Here is a 26,923-nt window from a genome sequence, read left to right on the forward strand (position 1 = left end):
ACTGGGTGGGTCTCGCGCCTTGCACATGCCGGAGGCGGCGCATGCGCAGGGGGCAAACATCATCCTGCTTGCGAGCGCATAGCGCTTGCGAGCGGGTCTGAATCAGCCCCTCAGTTCCTGAACCTCTCATTAACCTGATGTCCTGGGACAAAATGTTTTTTCCATAAGATAAGTCTTGTTTTAAAGTCCATTTTGAGTGCCTTGTTTTCTAAACACTATATACTGTGTATATATATATATATATATATATAATTGTTTTCATATAGCACCACCTCGGTAGCTCCACCCACTGTTCCTGAACCTATTTTTTTTCAGAAAAATAGCTCTGGTTGTGTTAGAAACCATATCACACAACAAATCCAGTTTCTTATTTAGGATGTATCCATGTTCACTTCACAAAAAAAAGTCCCAACACACTGAGGTACATGTCCACATCATGTTGGGGAGTGCCCAGAGCTGACAATACCAGGTGAGTGTGGTCAAGTTCCACTGAAGAAGCTGGGAGGGGACATGATTACATCTACCCGGAAATTAGGCCCCCAGGGAATTCCGGCTACTTTGTGTGTGCCCCACCTCTCTCTCTGTGCATTTGGGAGTGCCACATTCTCAGAGGTGTGCCTAGTGCTTCTGACATGCCAGGCCATCTTTAAATCACTCCCTTAAAAACAGGTCTGTGTTGCTGGGTACACCAGAACCAGGTGTGCTTGTCACTCACTCACTGCAGTGGGACACACGTACCTCCTAAAAGCCCCTGCAATATGGACGTGTTGATTGACAGCACATGGACTGTCAATATGGACGTGTTGATTGACAGTTGCCTTCAGGACTGTCTTACCTGCCCCTACAGTTGGTAAGTCTGGTGAAGCCACACCCATTTTATGGTAGGTATAAGTGTTGGTAGGTATGCTATGTAATAATAAAATGTGCTGTTAGTAAATGGCACAATCTGGGCCTTTGCTGTTGAAACTTACTGCAATAAGCACCCATTTCATGTCTTGTCTTGTGGCCACATAGTGAAATATACTGCTAAACCGGAAGAATATTATTGTTTTTATATTATAAATATATTAAATGAAAGAACAAGTTATGCCGGACTCACATTGCTTTATCCGTAACATATAGTATAGAAATTGCTTCCCAATGTCCTCTTGTTATTTGTACAGCATTATCCTGACAGAGAAGAAAGTGATATTATGTTATCAGTGCAGATATTTGTGCAACCTCTGTTTAATGCACAATGTGATATACAATTTAACATGGTCAACTTAAAATGCATACACAGTCAGGGGTGTAATTAGGTATTTGAAGGCCCCATAGCAACAGTTTGTAAGGGCCCTATGTTCCACCCAATGGTGAAAAATGTATATAACACATGTAACTTTGACAAGGAAGATGGGCCCCCTCAGCTCTGGGCCCCATAGCATCTGCACCCCTTGCACCTATGGTAGTTACGCCCATGCCCACAGTATGAAGGCAGCCACCAATCCTAAAAATGCATCTTATAAATTCACCCGGAACCAATTATTTCATGCATTATGCATGCCACTGCATTCTAATACACATATAGGGGTAAATTTAGTAAGATGGGAGTTCTATTAAGAAGTGATGTTGCCCATAGCAACCAATCAGATTCCAGGTACTATCTTCTAGATGGTGCTAGATAAATGAGAAGTAGAATCTGATTGGTTGCTATGGGCAACATCACTTCTTAATAGAACTCCCATCTTACTAAATTTACCCCCTAGGCTCATTTATAATGAATCTATTGCTTCAGTCAGCAAAATGGCTGCCTCAAAGGTGCACATGCCTTGATTTTCATTTTTCACCCTTATAAATGCTTCTGATTCCCATTCTTACTCCTATTGCTCCAACTTGCTCTACATCGCATCTGTATAAAAAATTGTTATTTAACATGTAGTAAAAAAAACAATACATTGGGCCGAATTCAATTCAGTGAGATGATGAATAGCCACGGGAGGGAGCACCCGCAGCTATTCAATACACAGCTCTGTTTGGGGGGGCTAAAGGATTTCTTCTCGCACCTCCCTGGGGATGTGAGGAGAAATCCGACAAAAGTGCCGGGTGCGCAGCTGTTTGCCGGCTCAGCGCGGCGCTAAGAACTTTAGTCAGAGAATTCCAGTTACTGCGCATTAACACCCAGGTTAAGTCGCTAAAACCGGCATTCTCTGACTTATCCAATTACCGACAAGGCAAACAGCGCGGTGTATTGAATAGCTGCGGGAGCTCCCTCCCACGGCTATTCATCATCGCACTGGATTGAATTCGGCCCATTGGGGTAAATATTACTAAAGTGAAAGTTTTTAGAATTGGAGATGTTGCCCATAGCAACCAATCAGATTCTAGCTATTATCTTCTAGAAGGTGCTAGTTAGATGTTAAGTAGAATCTGATTGGTTGCTATGGGCAACATCTCCAATTCTAAAAACTCTCACTTTAGTAAATATACTCCATTGTTCTATGCTGGAAGTTTTACGTAACTCAACAAATGTAGTAAGACCATGAGAAAAGGGGTAGTCTACCATCCCTGCAATTCTGCTGCCATGAGCCTGAGCCTATGTAGCCATCCCACAAACATGGGCCACACTGTCAGTAGGTAAATGGTGCACCACCACGACCCATTCAAATGAAAGTTGCAGGGCAAATGAGTGCATTCTTCTATGGTTTCACAATACACTGTACACTGGCACTCTTCTTATCTTATTTCTCATTGGCGATGTATCAAACCTTATAGAGAGACAAAGTCGAGAGGTTATTCATAGCAACCAATCAGCTAACAGTCGTTTTATAGACTGTGTTAGGTAAATGATAGATTGAAGCTGATTCATTGGTATGGGCAAATTCTATACTTTATCTCTCGCCAAGCTTTGATACATCTCTCCCCTCTTGTACCATCTCTAGAAAACTTATACCCCTGACATCTCCCCCGTCCTCTTATTTCATGTGACCACCTGTCTCTCCACTATATCCACATAAATGTTCCAATGTTAACTGAAACTTTACATGACCCATAGTCATCATATTCATCAAGATTTAATCCTCACATAGACACCTTCCTCCCACTCAGCATTCCAATATCCTCACCCAATTCTGCTGCTGAGGTGTCATCTTGGCCTCAGCACTCACTTCATGTCTTTCTTATGGGTCTATTTAGTAAGTGTGAAAAAGCCTTTAATGTAATGTGTAAGTGAAGAGAAACCCACTGACTGCTCTGCTGTAATAACAGTGCTGCACTCCTCATTGGTTGCAATGGAGGTCGCGCACAAACTGTATTGAATAAAATGAGAGAAGCAAATCTTCTCTCTAACTCATAACTCCATCTCTGGATGGCATTATATATGCACTCTCAGGACAGGGGAGATAAGCAGGAAGAAACCGTTCTCTTCTTGTTCTCTCCCATACTGCATTGTGCCGCCCCTGGGCCCCTCGGACGGGAGTATGTGCACAGGGCTTATGCTGTCTTTCGCCTTTGGGCTCTGTTATCTCCTCGCCTTGAACCAAAAAAATATGAATATGGAGATAAAGTGTAAGCAAAATGCAGAGATGTTTTTCTGCCGCTTTTCATTTTCCTTTCTAAATAGAAGAACCCTTCTTCTGCCTCCACATATGAAACATTGTCAGATTATGCCCATTTCTTACTTAATTCACAACTAGTCCTGCAAACCAATCAGGTTCCAGTCAACATGTCGACATTCAGAATCTTCTAATTTTCGACATTCAGGATGTGCACCTGCATTCTTTGTTCCATGTTTTAACTATAGACAACATGCCGACATTGGCATAATGATGACATGTTAAAAATTTTGACATTAGGAATGTTAACGGTAAAAATTTTGACAGATGCAACCAGTGTTAGGGTTAGGCAACAATTAGGGTTAGTGTTAGGCAACAATTACAGTTAGGCAACAATTAGGGTTAAGCAAGAATTAGAGTTAGGGTTAGGCAAAACTTAGGGTTAGGCTGTAGTTAGGGCTAGGCTTAGGGTAAGATGCAATTAGGGTTAGGTAACAATTAGGTTTAGGCTATAATTAGGGGCTAGGCAATAAGTAGGGTTAGGCAACAATCAGGGCTAGGGTTAGGCTGCAATTAGAGTTAGGCAATAATTAGGGTTAGGCTGTAATTTGGTTTAGGGTAAGCAGCAATAAGGGTTAGGCTGCAATTAGGGTTGTGGTTAGGTAACAATTAGGGTTAGGTAACAATTAGGGTTAGGCTGTAATTAGGATTAGGGTTAGGCAATAATTAGGGTTATGGTTAGGTAACAATCAGGGTTAGGGTTAGGCAATAATTAGGTTTCTGGTTCGGTAACAATTAGAGTTACGGTTAGGCAATAATTAGGGTTATACAACAGTTAGAGCTAGGGTTAGGGTTAGGCTGCAATAAGGGTTAGCGGTAGGTTTAGTTTTAATCCAAAATAGTACTGTTGACATTCACAATGGTGACATTTTGAAAATATCTACATTGTGGATATTGACATGGCACCTGATAACATTTTTAACATGTAGACATGGCAATGTAGACATTCTAAACATGTCGACATAATAATGTTGACATTCTGCATTTTGACATATTATACGTAACCTATCCTATAACTTATCACCCACCAAGAAATGTTGCAACCTCCTTCTAGTTAACATTCTTTCCATTTATCTGTCTCGATATCAGTTCATCCTAAATGCTGCTGAAAGCCTCATCTTCCATTCTTACAGCTCCACATCTGCTGCTCCACTTTACAAATCCCTACACTGGCTCCCCATACCCTCCACAATCCTCACCCTAACCTACAGAACCAGGCAGGCCACTGCACGTTCCTACATCTCATTCTTCTCCACTTGTCTTTTTTAGACGGTTTGATACATCTCCACCATAATCACATTTCACGCCTGTCTACTCATTACCTACTATTAGGGATGGACATCGGAAGACTGGCATCGAATGGCTTCGAACATCAAATGGACTGATGCAATGGCTACTAGCCATCGCATCAAAACCTTCTGATTGTATTACCATTCATGATTACTCTGTGCACATGCACACATAAGCTGAGATGCGGACACCAATTCTGGTTGTCTGAGGTTGCATACAAGTTTGTCAGCCATCGGGTGGGCATCAGAAAGTATTTCTATCGTAACATGAACATCTGAACCATCAAATTCTGATGTCCATCCCTACTTACCATATCATCTCACCTCTTCCAAAGCTATAAACACTCAGAAAACTCAATTGCTTTCTAAAACTTAACAATTCCCTCACCCCTCCCCCCCACTGGAATAAATACCGACTGAAACAAACTCCAATTTGAGTCATATTTACACATGGCGCTTAACTAACAAACACAAGAAATAATATTCAATTTAGATCATGATACTGGCTGATCTATAGTTCATTGTTCTATTCTTATCATGACAGGTGTAGATTGATATACAATATATTGGGCGTATCCCATGCTCTGAAGTCAAAAATAGTCTTAAAATTGGTTTTTGTGATTGTTTACTTTTTGAGCAATGGTAAGATAACTTATACTCTTAAACTTATACCCCTATACTTGCACCACTGACGCATATGAATATACAAAGTGTTACCTACCATAGACTCATTGATATAATGAATATGTTTATAGCCATCCTGGTCACTGAGGATTTGGTAATATGATAAGCTATCTGATGTGAAGACTGGAAGGGAGGAGAAGAACTGAAAAACAAAATTCATGAAAATGTCAAAACAAATGACATGGTATCAAATTGAACTATTGAAAGAACCCTTGAGCATTTTTATCTGCAGTAATATTGTATACGTAGGCCTCCATTGGTTCTTTGTATGTGTAAATGTGTCTTTGCGTCTAGGGACCGTCCAAGGTGCGTATCCACTTCCTGATATTTGTAAACACACCCATAAAATATATTTCCATCTACTTCCACCTAAGGACAAGCCCTTCATTAACTTAAGCAATTAAGTTTTGCTTAGAACTAGTATCTGATTTAGATATTTTTAGGTGTTAACCATGACATAATTCATTTCTATATTATCCCCTTAGTGCCAAAAATATGAATCCCCCCAATACTCTCCTCCCCCTGTCGCATAGCCCCGCCCCACAACAGAGAGTGGGCCAGTGGGGTCTGATCATCAGTTCTCCCAGCACAGCTGATCTTTGTACACACAAATATCAGCATATTTGTGCTACATTCCCCTCCCCACACTTTTAGTTTAGGCGAGTGCACCCCAGAGTGCAATTAGCATGGCATCCTGGGGTGCAATATCGGGAGTGACACAGACCTCAACATAACTCCCAGGGGTCCAGAGCAGGAGGAGGAGGTGAAGATTTCCATTATAGAAAGAGGTAGCAAAGGGGCGGCACTAATGCATGAGATGTGACATGGTCAGGTAAAGCACTCCTGGCTGGTCACATCTCATGCATTAATGCCAGAGGAAAGAGGAAAAAACTGGAATATATAGTGTATTATATATATTTGTTATGCTACAAATTTTGAGTACACACTAGACGATATGTCACCCAATCTGGCCCGTGTGTACCCACTATGACGCGCACTCCCGCGTGTCATCAGCAACGTCCTGCAGCATGCAGGTCCAACGGGTGATATCGTTAGCGGGTGCCATGCTGCCAAATGCAGCATAGCCCCCGCTGTCGTTCCGTTGCTGCCGGCATCGGCAAGTGTGTACGCACTTGCCGATGACAACGTCTAGTGCAGAGGTTCCCAAACTCCGCCATTACAGTCCAGGTTTTAATTATATCCATGCTTGTGTCCAGATGGTAAAATCAAACTGACTGAGGTACTAATTAAGTCACCTGTGCTCAAGTATGGCTATCCTTAAAATATGGACTGTAATGGCGGAGTTTGGGAACCTCTGGTCTAGTGTGTACCCAGCATAAGTTTCCAGACCCTGAAGGTACAGTACTAGAAATTAGCAACATTTTCAAAACTGCTCCAAATTTTGCATGTTTTCCCTGGAGTCATCCCAGCTCTATTCTGTATATTATGAAAAAAAATGAATTAGTAAATATGGAGCTGAATGTTATTCAATACCAAAGTGAAGCAAATCTCGATTGTATCACATTTGAAAAGAGACTATTTTGGCACAAAATTGATTCAAAATCTGCTGCAGTTCCACTCATCTTCTAGTCCCTGAGCACATATATATTCACATATATACTGTACATCACAAAAAGCAAGCAATTATGAATACATATATTAGCATATATTATGCCAGCAAAAGGCATGTAATAATCTAGACTGATTTTATTAAGTCACAGTCATAGGAGTGAAAATGGTCTCATCTTTCTTTGTTTCAGGATTATGTTGTATTAAGCTGCAATTGTTATCCACTTAAATAGCAAAATGAGTGCATAAAACACAGATGTTCATTTAGTAGATGTTGTGTTTGCAGTATAAAAGTATCATGAGTCAAGACATTCCCTGAGCCAAATGATCAATTTACTGTAAAATAGAGCATCCTAATGCAGCTATAATTAGCTTTCGATCTCCACCGCCTGCTCAAACAAGTCATTAAATTTGTATTTGCAAATTGTACTAATTAAAGTAAAATTGTATCCTTAGCACGTACCAGATGAAACTGTACAGCAATTAGCAAATGACAAATGGATGTATGAACAGAAAACAATAGGCATAAAAGGAAGCATATTTAAAAAATAATTGTTGGTTAATGTATAAAGAAATATATAGTAATTCATATTTAAGTTATATATACAAACACACACACATACACACTAAACATGCAACTGGCAGTGCCAGGGGTGTGCTCAGTCATTGCTAGGTGGCAAGTAAAGTTGTACCTTATTTGCCCCTTAAGGCCCCCATACACAGTGCGATTCAAAGTTGGTAAGATGTGTTGTACGATTGCCCTTGAAATTCTTCATACGATGTGGTCAAATGGTGCACAATTGATCGTTCCGATCATAGGATAAGACGCATAGAAGTGAATCAGATTGTACTCAAAAGATCGTAGATCTCTCTGCAAAACTATCTGATCTGCGATTCAACTAGAAGATGGCGGGGACGCACATCGGGGTCGTAGAACACACAAAATACACTTATTTTCACACGTTTGGTCTGTCCAACCCGTCATAACTGGCCATATCATGTAAAAAATCATCCCGTGTTTGGGCACCTTTACACAACTCATTAGTTTGAACATCCTTTCATCATTATTACATGGGCTGACATGATTGAAGACATACTGTACATTTAGGGGTATAATAAAGTATTACTAATGTGTGATTTGATTCCTGTTTCAGCTTTAAAACTATTGGTCAAAGTCTCCGATAATCATAATTATACCCCTTAAGTACAATTCTCATCCAATCCAACTTCAGACCAACTGGTGTGTACACTCACAAGACCTTTGGTTTCATACAATCTTGGTCTTCTGGTCTTGTGAAAAGATTTTTAAACTTCCTGAAAAATCAGGAGACCAGATCGCCAACCTGAGACTGGTTTGTCAAATTATTCTCCCAATTCATCCCAGTGGGTGACAGCCGGTCTGCCAAAGATTGAAAGAGTGTGTACGGTGACATAATCCTTTCAGCAGACTGTTTCAGCAAATACAGATTGGAGATATTGCTGAAATATTGGACACGCGTGTATGCATAGATTGGATGTAGAATCTGCAAACAAGTCTGCAGAAGGATTGTATAAATCATCTGATCTGGGGTCTGATCTCCTGAGGATTGTTCAAGTGTGTACCCAGCTTTAGACTATTATTGCAATCAACAAATTCCCAAAATGCCCTTCATCACCTGTCACCTGGACAACAGCCTCAGTTTGCCTCATAATAAGTAGACCCTTGATAATTCAGTCTAAAACAAATCAAGTAACCAAGTAGTGATAATACATAGATAGACAGAAATGGTCAGGACTGTAGTGTTTTGTGTTCCTGACTGTGATGCTGGTGGCTCAGTGGTGGAACTCGGGATCTGAAGGCTAGCAGTTTGATATAGTTTCTGAGCATGTGCAGACACAGGAGCTGATGGTGAGAAGGCAACAAGGTAATGCATTGATAGAACTCTAGGAATAAGCTCGGGTACTGGAGACTGGCAATGACCAGGACTATGGAGAAGGAACACAAGGAAAAAGGACTCAGGGAATAAGCACAGACTGACAGAACTCAGGAGGCAAGCACTGATTGCCTGAACTTAGGAGACAACTCAGGTAGACTGGATTCAGGAGATAGCACTGATTGACTGGACCCAGGGAACTGAGAACAATGAACTAGACAGGCACAAGGAGTTGGCTAATACCCTAGCCAGGGGCGCGGAGTCTACGGCTGACGGTAAGTATTTGGGTCAGGCACTAGGGGTAGGGTTAGGATTATGTTGTGGGGTTAGGTTTAGGCTGCGGGAGGGAGGTTTAGGTTTAGGCTGCGGGGGGCAGGGTTTGGTTTAGGCTGTGGTAAGGGAGGGTTAGTGGTAGGGGAAGAATAGTATACTTACCTTCTTGTGTTGGGATTATAACCAGGTAAGATGCTGGTGTCGGTATTCTGAGCGCTGGGATCCTGAGCACCGATATCCCGTACACAATCCGTTCTATGATGTATGTGTGTCTGTCTGTCTAGTGTGTGTCCCATGTATGTGTGTATGTCTCTGAGTTTCCCATGTGTGTGGGGGATAGCACTTAATATGTCTTATTTGTTCTTTATTTTAGTAAATTATCTTAAAAACAATCTAAAATTAGTGCTAAATCTAATTTAAACCTATCAAAATCCATAAAGCTTAGTTGGCTATCATATGTCTGTAGAATCAATGGTCATCATTCAAAGATAGCCACTAATGCCACTGCAGCCGCGAATTTGTATGCAGTTGCTGTGCGAGAACATGCAAATATCACAGCTGCCAACATTTGTACTGAGACACCCACAGGCGGCTTCCAAAATCCAAGCAACTGCATATAAAGACACAGCATCAGAATCAGATGAGACGTTAATCAGACTTCTGACTAACCCTATGGTCGTGCAGAATGGCCGCAGGAACTTAGACGCCGGAGCCATTTTTACTGCATTCAGGATGGAAGCAGCCAGCTGAAACACACCCCCAAAAAGGTTGCAACATGCCTGCGTTTGAATCAACACCCCCCCCATTGTCGCCCACAAACGGTCCCTGTCTGGCAATCACTTTGTGAATAATGCTCACTGTGAGCGACATTAAAACTTGACGCATGCGCAGTGCAACTCTTACGCAGGGGCTCCATGAGGGAGAGGAGTGGGTACTTGCTACCTGGGCTTGTTGGAACGGCCCGGAGGAGGGGCGGCAGACAAACCCGTGCTTGGGTAGTTAGTACCAGCTCCTCACCCCCTAGGAGCCTCTGCATACAAGTTGCACTATGCATGCATCAAGTTTCAATGTCAATGACAAGATTCTCTCTTCCCAGCCCAGCACACGCTGCTGTGTGCTGGGCTATGGTGGGTCCAGAGAGGTTACTGTCTGGGGGGAGCGATCAAACTGATCACATTCGCACCCCAACTCCTGGATCTGCCCTTGACCGAAAGGTGCACACTGGGCTGCCATCAGAAATTGTTGGGCTTGGTACTGACAAAATAGACAGACTCCCCTCCCCAGGGATATGGGGCAGAGGTGGTCAGAGATGTGGATAATGTGGTGGCAGCAGTGCTGAATGCACTGGGTGGCAGCCAAAAGAAAGAACATCTGTGGTATTGGAAATATGGAGCTGTTCGCGAGCCAACCACAGCTCGTGGAATGGCAGTCAATCAGCTAATACGATTGGCCGCCATTCCACAAGCTGTGATTGGCTTGTGGCCGCCTCCATATTTCCAATGTCACCGGTGCACTTTCTCCTTGGCTGCCGTACGGTGCATTCAGCATCGCTGCTGCTTGGTCCCGGACCGCCTCATTCTCCGGGCCCGGGACTTGAGCCCTGGCAGCCCCCCTTGAGGCGCATAGCCAATACGGGGGGTATTCTGTACTGCACTGCTTCACACCTCCATAATTTATGTTTTTCAGACTTTTTTTTGTAGGGGTTGTGATCACGCCTCCTGCAGTACCCGCATCCATCACCATTCTCTACAGCCCTGCTTATACACATGCACAGATTACCAATAATCACTCAACTGCGTAAACAGCGGCATTGCATCCATCTCTGAATCAGGCCTATTATGCTATATATGCAACATATATTGTACAGATATGAAATCGGTATATAATGCAGGCAGTCCAGTTGCCTCCTGTCAGAATACTGACAGTGGCATCCCGATGGTTGGTATCCCGACAGGGGTCGGGTAAGTATAATTACCCTCCCCTCTCCCCCCCTTAACCCTCCCTTTTTGTAGCCTAACCCTAACCCTCCCCACCCCTCACCCTAACCCTCTCCGTTAGTGCCTAAACCTAAGTCTTTCCCTTCATGCCTAAACCTTACCCTCCCCCCTTAGTGCCTAACACTAACCGGTATTTCAACGCCTAGCTTAAGTCCCTTGTCGGGATTCCCCTGTCGGTATTGAGAACGGCGACATCGCGGCCGCCGGTCTTATAACTACATCCCTACAGATATATAATATAATTATACATGATTAATATACAAGCTTAACATACTACACCAATCCATCCTGTTTTGCTTGCTTCAACATGCTCCCGATTCTAGGAAGAAAATAAGACCATATTAAGGCAAAGCATGCGATAATCATTTATGAGTGTAAATTATTTTCACTTGGAAAATTCAGATGTTTTATTAGACAGGTAAATGTACAGTAAATGCTCATATCCATAAATGTATTATTTATTTATTACTGGTTATTTATATAGTGCAGAGCTTTACAGAGAATATTTAGCCATTCACATCAGTCCCTGGCCCAGTGGAGTTTACAATCTATGGGGCTAATTCAGCGTGCACTGCTGAACGCAGATTCCCGATTATTGGGAATCTGCGCATGTGCAGGAACCATTCTGCGAGTGTGTAGAATGGGTCCTGCTAACACGTATGCTAGCCCTTGAATGGCTCTGCCTGATTGACAGGCAGAGGCATATAAGGGGCGGTGCGGGGGCGGGCGCTGTTCCCGGAAACAGGGGTGTATCCGTCCCATTTTCCTTATTACATATATACACAAGAGTTTTAATCTCAGCAGTGGAGATAAATAACGTTACAATTTATTGAAACATCTCAGCGAGTTCACTATTGTTGTAATATAAAAGGACGTAAGGTGGGACATCTTGTGAACTTACTGAGATATTTCAATAAATTGTAACATATCAACTGAAAAGTGAGTGCTACCTCTATTTATCTCCACTGCTGGGATTACCACTGTACTCTGTTGTTTATTGAACATGCACAGTGTATATTCTAATATATTAGAGTGCGATCTCTCTACCCAAACTTCATAATATATATATATATACTGTGTATATAGACCGGTATCTTGAGAAAGGTCCATGGTGAGGACCGAAACGTAGATATATATTTTTTACCTTGCCATGCTGTGAAATAATAAAGAAGACTCTTTTGAAGACTGGTGAGTGCACCCCATTACTTGTTTTTTATATGCATGGGTGTTCTGAATTTAGAACCCCTTTTGAGTAGCTACCCCGGCAATTTTCTATTGAGATGTGAGGGTGGACCAAGTTGTCCACAAAATATATATATATTTGCAATAATATAGCTTAGTTTCCAATAAATAACAAAAGTATCCTAATTAGTTACCTTTGGGCATATCCAGTTATTTGAGCTCTGCTCATAGTCACATATTGATATAACTGATACGTTCTGTATTCTCGTCATCCACTGCACACTGATTCTGTTATCGAGAATCCATGTCAACCAGCTAAAGCAGTAATCACTGTGAAAGGAACACACATTATTTACTAGGGGAAGTAGTCAGGATGTAGTCATTCATAATGTCGACTAACGTTAAAATACAATGTCGACATTCAAAATGTTGATCTGTTCAAAATGTTGACATTTTAACTGTTGACAGTCAGAATGTTGACACATGAAATTAAAATAAGGGTTGGGCTGCAGTTAGGGTTATGGTTGGGCTGCAGTTAGGGTTATGGTTGGGCTGCAATTAGGGTTAGGGTTAGGGTTAGGCTACAATTAGGGTTAGAGTTACCATTAAAGTTAGGCTGCAGTTAGGTTTAAGGTTAGGCTGCAATTCGGTTTTGGGTTAAGATAAAATATGACTGTTGACATTCATAATATCAACATTTTGAACAGAATTACATAATATCAGTGTCAACATTTTAATTGTTGACATTTTTGAACATGTTGACATTCAGACCATGTATACATTATGATGTTGACATTCTCAAAAACATGCTGAACCCTTTATTACAACACCAGCAGTGGAACATAAAGGGGTCTATTTACGAAGCAGTGTTAGGAGACAGAGTGAAAAGTGATAAGTCAGTGATAAGGTGTCAGCCAATCAGCTTCCAACTGTCATTTTTCAAACACGGCCTGTGAGATGTCTGTTGGGAGCTGATTGGCTGGCACCTTATCACTGACTTATCACTTTTCACTCTGTCTCCTAATACTGCTTAGTAAATAGACCCCAAAGGATCTTATTTAATGATGTGATGCAGAGAGCAGATATAGCTATAACATATCCAGTGGTGTAACACCCTGGTGACACCCGGTGCAGACTCATGAGAGGAGATAGTAGTGCAGGTAAAAAGGGGCGTGGCCTCGCTGGTATGGATGTGGCCTTGCAGCCCGAACCCCCGTTTGAGTCACACCGGGGGTCTGGAGATGCGAATTGTCCCTGGGGACCAGCCTGTGTGAAGTGCCGGCTCCCTCACTGTGTCAAGAGCCGAGTATTGCACGTAATGCTACAGTGCAGCACCCGGCTCCTGTCACTGAGAAGGAGTCGGCACTTTGGTGTCACCCCTGGGCGGGTGACACCTGGGTGCGGCCCGCACCCCCCTTGTGCTGCCACTGAACATATCAGATGTCAGCTTTTAGTTTGGTGTAATCAGACTAATAAAAGCTTATTTTTTATTGGTTGGTGCAGCTCATCCTTGCTGCTTATTATTAATAATAGGCCCTGTGAGATTATAGCTGTATTTTAAAATTACCTTGAAGAAATCAGTGAAGGAACAGGAACCTGTACTGTAGAATACGTCAGATCATCAACTTTCACAATAAACAATTTCACTGTTGGATTTTTTGCTCCTGCCTTTCGAAGAAATTAAAGAATTTAGAGTGAAAACTTACCATAAAAACCTTCATAACAAAATTCAGTAACTGCAAACCACTACTAAAGTGTAGATCTTTCATAACTGTACTTTATGCTAACAAAATAATAATTTTATATATTTGATTTGGTACTTTGAAGCATAGTTTAAAGAAGATTTAACATAAAAAGTAGAGATGTGCGGGTTCGGTTTTGTTCGGTTCTTATCGCCAAATTATCGCAAGTTCGGATTAGTTCAGATTTCTCTTATTGGCTATCCAAAACATGTGAGAGTCGGGTAGCCAATATGATGCCGTTTGTGAGATCCGAACATATTCGAGTAAAACCGAACTGCACATCTCCAATAAAAAGATATATAAAGTAATATACAAATGTATATTAAAGCCACATTATTTCTTCCTATAAAATGTTTAAGCCATCAATGTATGGTGACTTATGTACTGTACAACAGTTCGGCAACGAATAGGAGGACTGCTGTGTGTATATTTATAACAAAGTACATTTTCTCTGTGAAATATCCTCCCATGCACAATAAGACATTCTTCTAGTCTCCAAACCATCAAGCATTCCCCGAAAGTCCACCTCTTCAGGCAAGTTTATAAAATTCCAGAACCACCCATATAGCCACCGTTAGCTATTCTGCTAATTATAATTACCTCCTTTCTACACAGTCCACACATATCTTTCCATATGTTCTCTTTCTACGCATAAAAACCACTGACCCCAGGCAAACATTGCTGTGTGACTAGATTATACAGCCCACCAATATGTAGCACTTATCCTTATGTATGAAATACCTTTTACTCTAAGATTGCGAGCAGGGCCCTCTTACCTGTTTGTCTATTTTTACCCAGTCTTGTTACTGCTCTATTACTGCTTTGTTCCCGATTGTACAGCGCAATGGAATATGATGGCGCCATATAAGTAAATATTAATAAATAAAATAAATAAATACATTTCCTGGCCACAGACAATGATCTGATCAGATTATCTAATGGATAAATATGAGAAAAGCAAACTTGACATTAATATTATCTGATATTTAAAAGCTATGACTTATATAAATAATAAATATCTCTGACACTACAAATCAACAGTGAAGTTTCACTGATATATTATGTTACCTTTGGATAGGGTATTTTTACAGTTTGTGGGTACTGATCTTCACCATAGAAAGGATACTCTATAGCTGGTACGTCAGTGTCATTAAACTGAACATAGGCAATAAATTTGCCAGTTGGAGACCACCAAGTAGCATATTTTGATCCAAGCATTTCCTCTGAAAGTAAGAGAAGAACGATTGCAACCAAATTGATAGTAATAACATTTTAGCTTAAACAATTTTTTTAATGTTATATTGTTTTGAGTATTATTTTCATGTGATATGTCTACAAGCTCAGTATTACTAACACCTCTGTCCTCTATACCCTGCCAATTAGCATACTGATATATTTTTTTCTAAATCACATAAAGCTGTCTATAGATCATTATGTAGCAATAGTAAAAATGTTCTTTTGCCACACATCGCAGCGATAGAAAGTCCTCCATTGCCGCAGTTTACCAATGAAGGTTAACTGGGGGGATTGATTGATACTCAGCAACCTAGTGATACTGGCTGGCAGTGGTAAGAGGACTCTTTCCACTTCACCAGTCAGCCCTGGTCAGGGCCTTGTTAACCAATGGCCGGGCCCCTAGGCTTTCCGGTATTTCGGGCTCTGTCTGGCACTTCCATTTTTCACCCCAGTACAGATGACAACCTGACCCTGGTATTAGAATGCTAACAATGAAGAAGCTTCAGACAATCCCATTAAAATGTACATTAAATGATCAGTAATGTCCAGTGTGGGAAGACTGTTGCCAGAGAGGTTGATGGCGAGATAAGCTGGCTTCTTTAGGGTTTTCCACTGTCCACATTCAAATAGTGGTGTTATCTCCCTTTGGCGTGCCTGCGGTGTAGCGTCTACTGATAACGCCGTCACACACTAGGAATGGGATGTGTAAGATGACCCTTGCTGGGGGGGCTCTTCCCATATGGTATGCACACCATACGTCTCCCTCGCCCTGGAGGTGATCATTCAGGGTTTTGGATGTCCGTGTGTGCTGGATGATCTAAAGAGAGTGTGGATTGAATCCTCGTGCGTCGTAAATTACCTCCACTCATGCATTTTTCTCTAGCATGTTCTTGCTGCTTGGATAACAGGGGAGTGTGTTTCACGATGCATCCAAACCCGGCGCCTACTTACTAGGTCCGGCAGCACTGGGGTTCCGGCCGTCGTGGGCAGCGTGCGGGGTGTACCCGGTGTCCGTTGCTGTTATGGCTCCTTCTTTCTCTCTTCATGACGGCTGCAGTACAGGCGGCCGCAGCTCCCCTAGGGGTGTGCGTGCCAACCTGCAAGAGATTTAGGGGTCTATTTATCAAGCAGTGAGAAGTGTGGAGAAGTGAACCAGTGGAGAAGTTGCCCACAGCAACCAATCAGCTCCTACCTATTATTTTATAGACTACTTGATCAATACTACTTCAAGGCTGATTGGTTGCTATGGGCAACTTCTCCACTTGTCCACTTCTCCATGCTTCTCACTGCTTGATAAATAGGCCGCATAAAGTGACAGATGAAGTCACGTTTGGCGCAAAAATGTAACCTCTCGATATAAGAGGGATTCTCCCAACCTTACTCCAGCGTTGCTTGTTCCATGATTGCTCCTGCTCGTTCCTGACCTTGGCTTGCCCGTGACCTGTTTCCGTCTCCTCACTGGTGCTGCACTTGCTATTCTGGTTCTGACTTTGGTTCCATTCTTGACCCTGTTGTTGTCTGATTCCTGGTACTGTCTTGCCTGTCTGGTTCTGACCAGTTTGTTGAGTATGGTCATATGCCTCCAATGTATCCAGAGTACATCAGTACCTGTACTAGGGAACCTAAACTGAGGGCCGCGACCTGCATGTCAGAGGCAACTAAGTACAAACCTCCTTGTGGGTGTCCCTGGTGAATACAGCCGGCACGTTACCCTCCGCTCCCCTGAACTAGGTCTCAGCAATCCCAAAGTACAGGCCAGCATCCACTACCCATCCGTGAGTTGCAACAGTGTGTATAAGTGCTTTTGCTTTCTTTCAGATGCAGGATTTTAACAAATATGCCCATATGCAGATTTGTAATAGTGCAATGAAATACAGAACACAAATTGTGTTTTACTGCCAGGGCTGGCATTTAAATAAATGCACAGGTTGGTGTCAGAATCTTTAGACTCAGTATGGGTACACCTACATATCTATGCTGTAAGTAGAGATGAGCAAAATTTTTAAAGCTGATCCACAGATTATGGTCAGGAAATTTATGCATTTTGCCGATGGAGTTTGGAATTTGCATTTTAGTGTTCCCAGTCCTACCCAACTGGTTAAGTGATATCTCAATATAATTCAAACTCCTTTTATGAAGCTACAAACGTGACTTTTATTACATTTATTGATTCTTGCGGATGGGCTTCTATTTGTACCATGCACTGTGATGTATGTGATTTTCCTTTAAGCAGTGATGGAACTATCGTTACTGCGGAGGGTGCAGCCATTACAGGGACTGGAGGGGAGGGGACCAAAGCAAGCCTTACTGAGCACACAGCTTATGACTGCACCTATACAATTGGAAAATGTACTAGCACGGGTGGCAGATGTCACCCTAGACCAAGGTCATCCTGCCCTTGATCTTAATGAAGTACACATGGAGAAGTGTCCTACCTTCATAGACCCAATCTGGAATTCCATTCAATATTTTATTTTCTTTCCCATCATGACTTATTGGAACTGATGGTTGTCCAGGCTCATTATTTAAATAAATATTGTTGTCCATAACATATACCTACAAAATACCAAAAGCAAATTTTATGTCTTATTGTATCTAGGATGCAAGACAGATAAGTAACATTACCAGTGTGCCCTTGTGCTAATCATCATTATCAGTGTGCTCTTCTACTAATCATCATTATCAGTGTGCACTTGTACTAATCATCATTATCAGTGTGCCCTTGTGCTAATCATCATTATCAGTGAGCACATGTACTAATCATTATTATCAGTGTGCACTTGTACCAATTACCATTACCAGTGTGCACTTGTACTAATCATCATTATCAGTGTGCCCTTGTGCTAATCATCATTATCAGTGAGCTCTTGTACTAATCATCATTATCAGTGTGCACTTGTACTAATCATCATTATCAGTGTGCACTTGTACTAATCATTATCAGTGTGCCCTTGTACCAATTACCATTACCAGTGTACACTTGTACTAATCATCATTATCAGTGTGCACTTGTACCAATTACCATTACCAGTGTGCACTTGTACTAATCATCATTATCAGTGTGCTCTTGTACTAATCAACATTATCAGTGTGCACTTGTACTAATCATCATTATCAGTGTGCCCTTGTGCTAATCATCATTATCAGTGTGCTCTTGTACTAATCATCATTATCAGTGTGCACTTGTACTAATCATCATTATCAGTGTGCCCTTGTACCAATTACCATTACCAGTGTGCACATGTACTAATCATCATTATCAGTGTGCACTTGTACTAATCACCATTATCAGTGTGCACTTGTACTAATCATCATTATCAGTGTGCACTTGTACAAATCATCATTATCAGTGTGCACTTGTACTAATCATCATTATCAGTGTGCCCTTGTACCAATTACCATTACCAGTGTGCACTTGTACTAATCATCATTATCAGTGAGCACTTGTACCAATCACCATTATCAGTGTGCACTTGTACTAATCACCATTATCAGTGTGCACCTGTACTAATCATCATTATCAGTGTGCACTTGTACTAATCATCATTATCAGTGTGCACTTGTACTAATCATCATTATCAGTGTGCACTTGTACTAATCATCATTATCAGTGAGCACTTGTACCAATCACCATTATCAGTGTGCACTTGTACTAATCATCATTATCAGTGTGCACTTGTACTAATCATCATTATCAGTGAGCACTTGTACTAATAATCATCAGTATGCACTTGTACCAATTACCATTACCAGTGTGCACTTGTACTAATCATCATTATCAGTGTGCACTTGCACCAGCCCTATACTAAGTACAAAAAATATGTCTGCACTACAATAATCTCCAACTCTGCACAGCCGCCAGCTGCATTGTCACGTTATCGCTGAATTTTGGGCCTTATTCACACTTGTGTGCAAACCTGATTGACAGGCTGCAGTCTTTTTTGGGCATGCAGGGGATGGCTCTGTGCATCATTCCCAATAACAATGGAGTGTTGTCCCCTTTTTCTTGGAGTGCCAAGGTCAGTGTCTGTCTCTTCCAAAGCAGATTTACTGGTGTGGGTAGCGCAATGAAGCTTCTTTTGTCCTCAGAGGCCTCCTGCAGCATTAGCATATTTGCACACAGCAGCTGCATCCACAGACACAAGTGCTGTGTGCATAGCGTACATCTCTGAATCAGGCTCTTTGTCTATGTGAGAATGCTCCATTACAGCCTAGTCACGCTTCTTCATTCATTCATAAATAGAGATGACATTGCAATGCATATGAGTCTGCATCACCCATATCTGTATGCGCACATTTACAGAGCCGGCGTAGTGCGAAAACACACAAGACGTGCTCCACCAACAGTCCTATATTTAACTCCACAGCAGACCCAGTATGATTTAATCTAGAAATTCCTCAAAGGGGTAAAAAAGGGGGTGTTGCCTAAAAAGTGTCACTGCTGAGGAGCCGTCATTTTGGTGTCATCCCCTCCGTGGGTGACACCCGGGTGCGGCTCACACTCCTCTCATGACGCCACTGAAATTCCTATAATTAAGAAATCATCAGTGCTTTTTTCCTAATCGTGCACGGCAATACTCCATATTGCCACTTTTTTCTTTGTATAACTGTTAGTTCTCATATATATTTTGGAAACAGGAAGAAATCAGTGAAATAATTTCAGAAATCAATAAAATAAGCGTCTTAAGGCTTTTCCACAGTGTGGAAGCTGCTATAAAGTTCTATATTATTCTCATGGGGCTGTTGTAGCTGTAGCTGCTCATGCTACAGGTTGAATTTTGCAGTCACTTGATCTGCAGTTGCTTAACTGCTTTGCCTTGTACTTCAAATTTAGGCCCAGATTTATCAACAAGTGATATTCTTGGTATCACTCGTTGATGGTCTTAAATGGTGCTCCTGTCAGTTTGAAAAATGACAGTAAGGAGCTGATTGGTTGGAGCACCATTTAAGATTAGTAGCGAGTGATAACAAAAATATCACTCATTGATAAATCTGGGCCTTAATATCACAATCACAATCCCGGAGTTTACATTTATGCAACTGCTGCACTTTGCTGATTACATTTTACCTTGCCATCTACCGACATCACCTTAGTGTTGAACAAGTTGAGCTATCTCCTCCAAAATGTGCCACAACAATCATCGCCTCTAAAGTCCAATCTTGCAGCTATGCTGGGATGTTATTTGATTAAATAATACATGAGCAACCCCTGTGTGGAACCCCTTGTTTCCATATGTTTAGTATCCTCAATGAGCAAGGTATTTCCATTTTTGGTCCACTACCTGTACTATAAACGTTTACAGATAAAGGATTAGATATAAGGAAGGGCGGGATGCATCAAAGGGAGAAATGCAGTCAAACCCCGAAAATGCAGGTTTGACCGCATTTATTATATCCACCAAGCCCCGGAATGCAATGCACTCAGGGGCTTGGTTGCGGTGGGTAACGCCATCTTCCTGATGGCGTTACCCATAGAAGCCTTTGGGCTTCTATCGGGAAAGTGCTGTGAGAGGGATCCAATCGGATCCCTCCTAGCCCTGCCCAGAGGGGCTTCTGGGTCATAGACCCGGTAGTCCCTCCATCGCAAATTGCCGCTCTTACCGAGAGAGAGGTCCTTTGTGGTGTCCGTCATGCATACTGGCGTTGCTAATGCCGGCATGCATGCAAAGAGCGGTGGGATGCATCACATCCCGAATGCGATGGGTCATGCATTCCGCCCTTAGTCACAGCATTTGCTCAGAGATGGTTTACACATTTGTCTAACCCTTAAACAGGAATCATGTTAATCTAGTTCTCCATACAAGACCACATTGCTCTACAATCAACTTCTTAACAGAACATTTGGCAAATGTTGTCAGTCCCATCATTATAGCTTTACCCAGTACACATCTCCACTCTCACGTAAGCATACATCTTATCTATACATCTTATCTGAATCACAGTGTGATGTGATAATGAGAAATAATGCAGAAAAGTTTATTTTCAAGTACAATTGTGCAGAAGTCTCTACTTACCAGCCTATGGCCAAATGGGGACCAGGAAATGTATTGAATTTTGGGAGGGAGCTCATTGGTTCTTACAAACACTCTATAAAAGATAATCAATAATTGTGTTAGTTTCAAATATATACAAATGCTAAATGAAATATATGTATAGTAAGTATTTATATAGATGCTGACCCATTCTCTACATCATAAAGGTGGTATGATGCCGTGTAAGAGTATCTCCATTGCTGTAAAGATATTGTAAGGAAAAGAAACAATTATTATTCACCCGACATTAGCAGAATACATAATTCCAAATATAGGACAGGATATCATTTCCTATTTAGGGCTAAGTGGCCACTTTACAAGTATGGATCCAAAAACTCTGTGTCCTGAAGTAGTAGTAGATGACGCCCCATATTGATTTTTTGTATGTACGTACTAGAGGTCTCAGTAGAGCACTGTGGACAATGAGAGCACAATTCTTTTATTTTTGCAGATATTGAATAATAAATGGAACATTGTTAAAATTTGGGAACAACATCACTAAAAGTTGAAAAGTGGAGTAAACTAAAAAATGGAGAAAACTGAAAGTCGAGCCATCATTAAATATTTGCAAATGAAGAAGACGACGATTACTGAAATTCACACTCAAGCTCAAAGAACACATTCATAGGAAGACTTTTGCATCTGATGACGATATCATGACTGCTGGACAGGACTGGTTTGAGGACCAATCACCAGACTTTTTCCAGAATTGAATTAAGATTTTGGAGCATCGATGGGAGATGTTTATCAAAGTAAATGGAGACTATGTGGAAAAATAAATGCCATTTGAACTTAAAGTTCTCTGTTATTCATGGTCAAGACACCGACTTTTGGATCCACGCGTGTATGTCCCGGGCAGGCAGAGATACAGTATATATACGAAATAGGGGATATAGTCAAAGTCATTAGCCACTGTGTGTAGCAATGGGTCCACTTTAATTTCATTTGCCACCCATTTCATTAGACATGTAACATGTTTTCTGTAACATTCAGACATTTGGGGCTGGCACCTGGCAAATTTAAATTTTGACAGATAATAAAACTGGGATAATACAGTATATCTTTGGATAAATGTATTTATGTTTGGCAAGGAATCTAGGAAAAAAACATCTGAAAGCTACCACCCATAACTTCTGTTTACAGAAGATCAGCAGGAAGCAGTGTTTCTACTTACCAGTATTTTTCCAAGTTTCCAGGAATAAATACTCTACTCTGAAATTTTGGTCATATGTATGTATGTAAAAAAAAAAAATCAGATTCCTGTTTTTTCAATTTCTGCAAAATTTTGGTTTAAAATTAAAAATTCATAGAACAAATAAAGTGTGAATGGCACTGAATGGAAGGGTACCCAAAAGTGAAAATCATAGATGGTATTTCAGCACCTGTGCGAAAGGGCCTGTGCCATCCCGAAACTCAATTTGTGTTAAAATGTTGCTACAATTTTGTTTATCTTTCCTTGATATATGGTCAAAGTTCTCCATAAAGCTTATTATACTAATGAATCTGATGCAACATTTTGAATGTTTGCTCATTGAAGCGGACAGCATGATTTTTACCCTACAATAGGAGTCCAGTTTTCCCTGACTTAATATTCTCATTCTGATAATTCTATTTTGTAAAAAGTCTTGAGTCCTTAAAATGACATTTGTCTGTCCTGAAAAGCCTAGCAAAATTGGTTGGTGGAAGTTATTTAACACCTGTTTGGCGTAAACAGTCATTTACTTATCAGAACTCCACAAACATAAAATCATATTTTTGTAAATTGGGGACTGATATTCCAGTTTTATTTTGCTTAACATTAGCAACAGTGACATCTTATGGTAGGATCAGGCAAGCAGAGTAATATCTTATGGGTTAAAACCACCGTAAGCTTCAGCCTGCTCAGTAGTAGCTGAATACTATACTCTTATGCATGTTTCCTCATACGCTAAGGGGTAAATTTATTAAAGTGAGAGTTTTTAGAAGAGAGTTTTAAAAGTGATGTTGCCCATAGCAACCAATCAGATTCTAGCTATTATCTTCTAGAAGGTGCTAGTTAAATGTTAAGTAGAATCTGATTGGCTGCTATGGGCAACATCACTTTTAAAAATCTCTTCTAAAAACTCTCACTTTAGTAAATTTACCCCTAGGTCTCACCTCTGATTTTAACCACATTGGAGGTAGCTGGGATATTATGTTGCGGTTATGCTTTGTGTGAACAATAATCACATATAAAACCTTTACTGATGATTCATATGAGGAGCAAAATCTCTTGACATGTGCACTTGTATATCTAGATTTCGGCAAGAGATCATGGGTGAATACTTTTTTAGTGGCATTGCTTGCTATGCAAGAAGAGTACAGAACTTTTACTCCACAAAAACGCTTGCACAAAGACACTGGCAGAGATTATCTTTGTCAAATACTTTCAACTGGGCATATGTTGCCCCTGCTATGTGTGCTTTCACTGGGAAACAAATTTCTAGGCATTGAAAACAATTTTTAAACACATGAAAATGCCATATACCTTTTCATTAAACCCTACCTACTACCCTTTTTCTAATCTCTACTTACCTCTCTGCTATTACATAATCTTCTACCAGGTTCACCTGCCAACTGTTCATCCCCCACCTTAGTATGACAGCTCTCACAGACAGGCAGGGACCCTTGTCCCTCTCTTACAATGGTGTATCTATAATGGTGCAGGATGTGCGATACACACGGGCCCCTGGGTCTAGGAGGAACCACACTACACACCTTGCACCCATTACTTCCTGTCCACAGCATGTGCAGATATCCAGCATTAGCTTTAGAAATATGGTGCCATAGTCCTGAAATAATCAACATAAATATGGTGCCAACGCCATATTTTCGAAGACTATGTTTTTTACCAGGAGGGAAATGCACCCCTGCTCTATTATCACTATTTATTCAAAATGTGCTCCTTATTATTTGTCTCTAAGTCCATTTAATGACTATTTTACTGTACACTTCCCCTTACATTGTGTACAGCAGTGGTTCTCAAACTCGGTCCTCGGGACTCCACACAGGTCACATTTTCCAGGTCACCCAGCAGGTGCTCAGGTGTATTCTTTACTCACTGACACATTTTAAAAGATCCACAGGTGGAGCTAATTATTTCACTTGCGATTCTGTGAGCAGACCTGGAAAACATGCATTGTTTGGGGTTCTTAGGACAGAGCTTGAGAACCTGTGGTGTACAGTATCATTAAGTACTGAACTGCCTCCACTCCCAGTGACTTAATGCTGATAGCCCTAACCTCACCTCGTATCCTTGTCGTACCTATCTATTATTTTATTGTTGCAAGTTGTTCCTAGGTATGTCACTTTACACTAAATCATAGGAAGAAGTTAGCAATACAAAGGGCAAAACTGTTCAGTATTTTACAATAAATAAAACTGAAATGTTTAATTTAATGAATGAGGTGGTTTTAAAGTACTAAAAGCTGTTCTCTAATGTGGCCTTTACAGTTCTGCAGTTTGCACCTTTTCAGAGTTTCCCAGCTTCCTGTAAACATGAGCTCTCTTCTAATGTGCAGAGTCATCTTCCAAAGGAGACGAGCATGCCAGCACCTTGTAAACATCCTGGGAACATGATTCTCAGGGGAAAAAAAATGATCATTTTTGTTACAGTAATTCATCTGGCTGGTGAAAAACCAAAGCATTTTACCATCAAGGCCCATCCAAAATGAAACCCACTGTGTGCATTTGTGGATTCAGCCACAAGAGCATGGTTGGTGATTTGAAGCAGCTTACTGTAACTGTCAGCTTTCTACCTATATCACATACCAAAGCCCATTATCCTTCTAATGATGTGGAATGTGTCTTCAGCTGTCTATAATGAAATGGGGAGGTGCTAATGTATTAAACATTCATTTGTACAGAGCTGTAGTGAAATGTGAGCGTACAACTGGACTATGTATTAACAATATGTTTGGCATCTGAAAATAAAATATTCTGAGATTTGGAGATCTTTGAAACGTTATATTACATATTATGGATCTGAAGAATAGTTTCTACAATAGCAGATATTGTGCACAAAGAGATGCATGGCTAGATTGTAAGGCAGTTCAAGGAAGCTACCAGTACTGTACGAGACTGTACACAAAAGGATGCATGGTTACATTGTATGGCAGTCCAGGGATGCTCCCAGTACTGTATGACAGTGCGCACAAAGGATGCACGGCTACATTGTATGGCAGTCCAGGGAAACTCCCAGTACTATATGAGATTGTGCACAAAGGGATGCATGGTTACATTGTATGGTAGTTCAAGGAAGCTACCAGTACTGTACGAGACTGTGCACAACGGGATGCATGGGTAGATTGTAAGGCAGTCCAGGGAAGCTCCCAGTAGTGTACGAGACTGTGCACAAAGGATGCATGGCTACATTTTATGGCAGTCCAGGGAAGCTCCCGTTACTGTATAAGACTGTGCACAAAGGATGCATGGATACATTGTATGGCAGTCCAGGGAAGCTCCCAGTACTGTATGAGATTGTGCACAAAGGGATGCATGGTTACATTGTATGGCAGTCCAGGGAAGCACCCAGTACTGTATGAGATTGTGCACAAAGGGATGCATGGTTACATTGTATGGCAGTCCAGGGAAGCTCTCAGTACTGTACGAGACTGTGCAAAAAGGAATGCATGGTTACATTGTATGGCAGTCCAGGGAAGCTCCCAGTACTGTACTAGATTGTGCACAAAGGGATACATGGCTAGATTGTATGACAGTCCAGGGAAGCTCCCAGTACTGTATGAGATTGTGCACAAAGGGATGCATGGTTACATTGTATGGCAGTCCAGAGAAGCTCCCAGTACTGTACTAGATTGTGCACAAAGGGATACATGGCTACATTGTATGGCAGTCCAGGGAAGCTCCCAGTATATTATGAGATTGTGCACAAAGGGATGCATGGTTACATTGTAAGGCAGTCCAGGAAAGCTCCCAGTACTGTATGAGACTGTGCACAAAGGGATGCATGGTTACATTGTATGGCAGTCCAGGGAAGCTCCCAGTACAGTATGAGACTGTGCACAAAGGGATGCATGGCTACATTGTATGGCAGTCCAGGGAAGCTCCCAGTATATTATGAGATTGTGCACAAAGGGATGCATGGTAACATTGTAAGGCAGTCCAGGGAAGCTCCCAGTACTGTATGAGACTGTGCACAAAGGGATGTATGGTTACATTTTATGGCAGTCCAGGGAAGCTCCCAGTATAGTATGAGATTGTGCGCAAAGGGATGCATGGTTACATTGTAAGGCAGTCCAGGGACGCTCCCAGTACTGTATGAGACTGTGCACAAAGGGATGCATGGTTACATTGTATGGCAGTCCTGGGAAGCTCCCAGAACAGTATGAGACTGTGCACAAAGGGATGCATGGTTACATTGTAAGGCAGTCCAGGGAAG

General features: G+C 41.4%; 1 protein-coding gene across 1 annotated transcript in view; it reads right to left on the reverse strand.

Annotated features, from left to right (window-relative positions):
- Positions 1 to 26,923, reverse strand: part of LOC148521613 (prolyl endopeptidase FAP-like) — a 180,107-nt gene that overhangs the window by 106,039 nt on the left and 47,145 nt on the right. Inside the window, exons 5-13 of the mRNA XM_088474764.1 lie at positions 21,655 to 21,707; positions 21,490 to 21,562; positions 17,911 to 18,031; positions 15,308 to 15,462; positions 14,065 to 14,165; positions 12,692 to 12,827; positions 11,590 to 11,634; positions 5,601 to 5,705; positions 1,100 to 1,170 (exon numbers count right to left, since the gene is read on the reverse strand). Of these exons, the coding sequence (XP_088330890.1) occupies positions 1,100 to 1,170; positions 5,601 to 5,705; positions 11,590 to 11,634; positions 12,692 to 12,827; positions 14,065 to 14,165; positions 15,308 to 15,462; positions 17,911 to 18,031; positions 21,490 to 21,562; positions 21,655 to 21,707 (860 nt within the window). The remainder of the gene's footprint in view (positions 1 to 1,099; positions 1,171 to 5,600; positions 5,706 to 11,589; positions 11,635 to 12,691; positions 12,828 to 14,064; positions 14,166 to 15,307; positions 15,463 to 17,910; positions 18,032 to 21,489; positions 21,563 to 21,654; positions 21,708 to 26,923) is intronic.

Source organism: Taudactylus pleione, unplaced genomic scaffold (assembly GCF_031769625.1).
Source record: "Taudactylus pleione unplaced genomic scaffold, aTauple2 ptg000156l, whole genome shotgun sequence".
Lineage (NCBI taxonomy): Eukaryota > Metazoa > Chordata > Amphibia > Anura > Myobatrachidae > Taudactylus > Taudactylus pleione.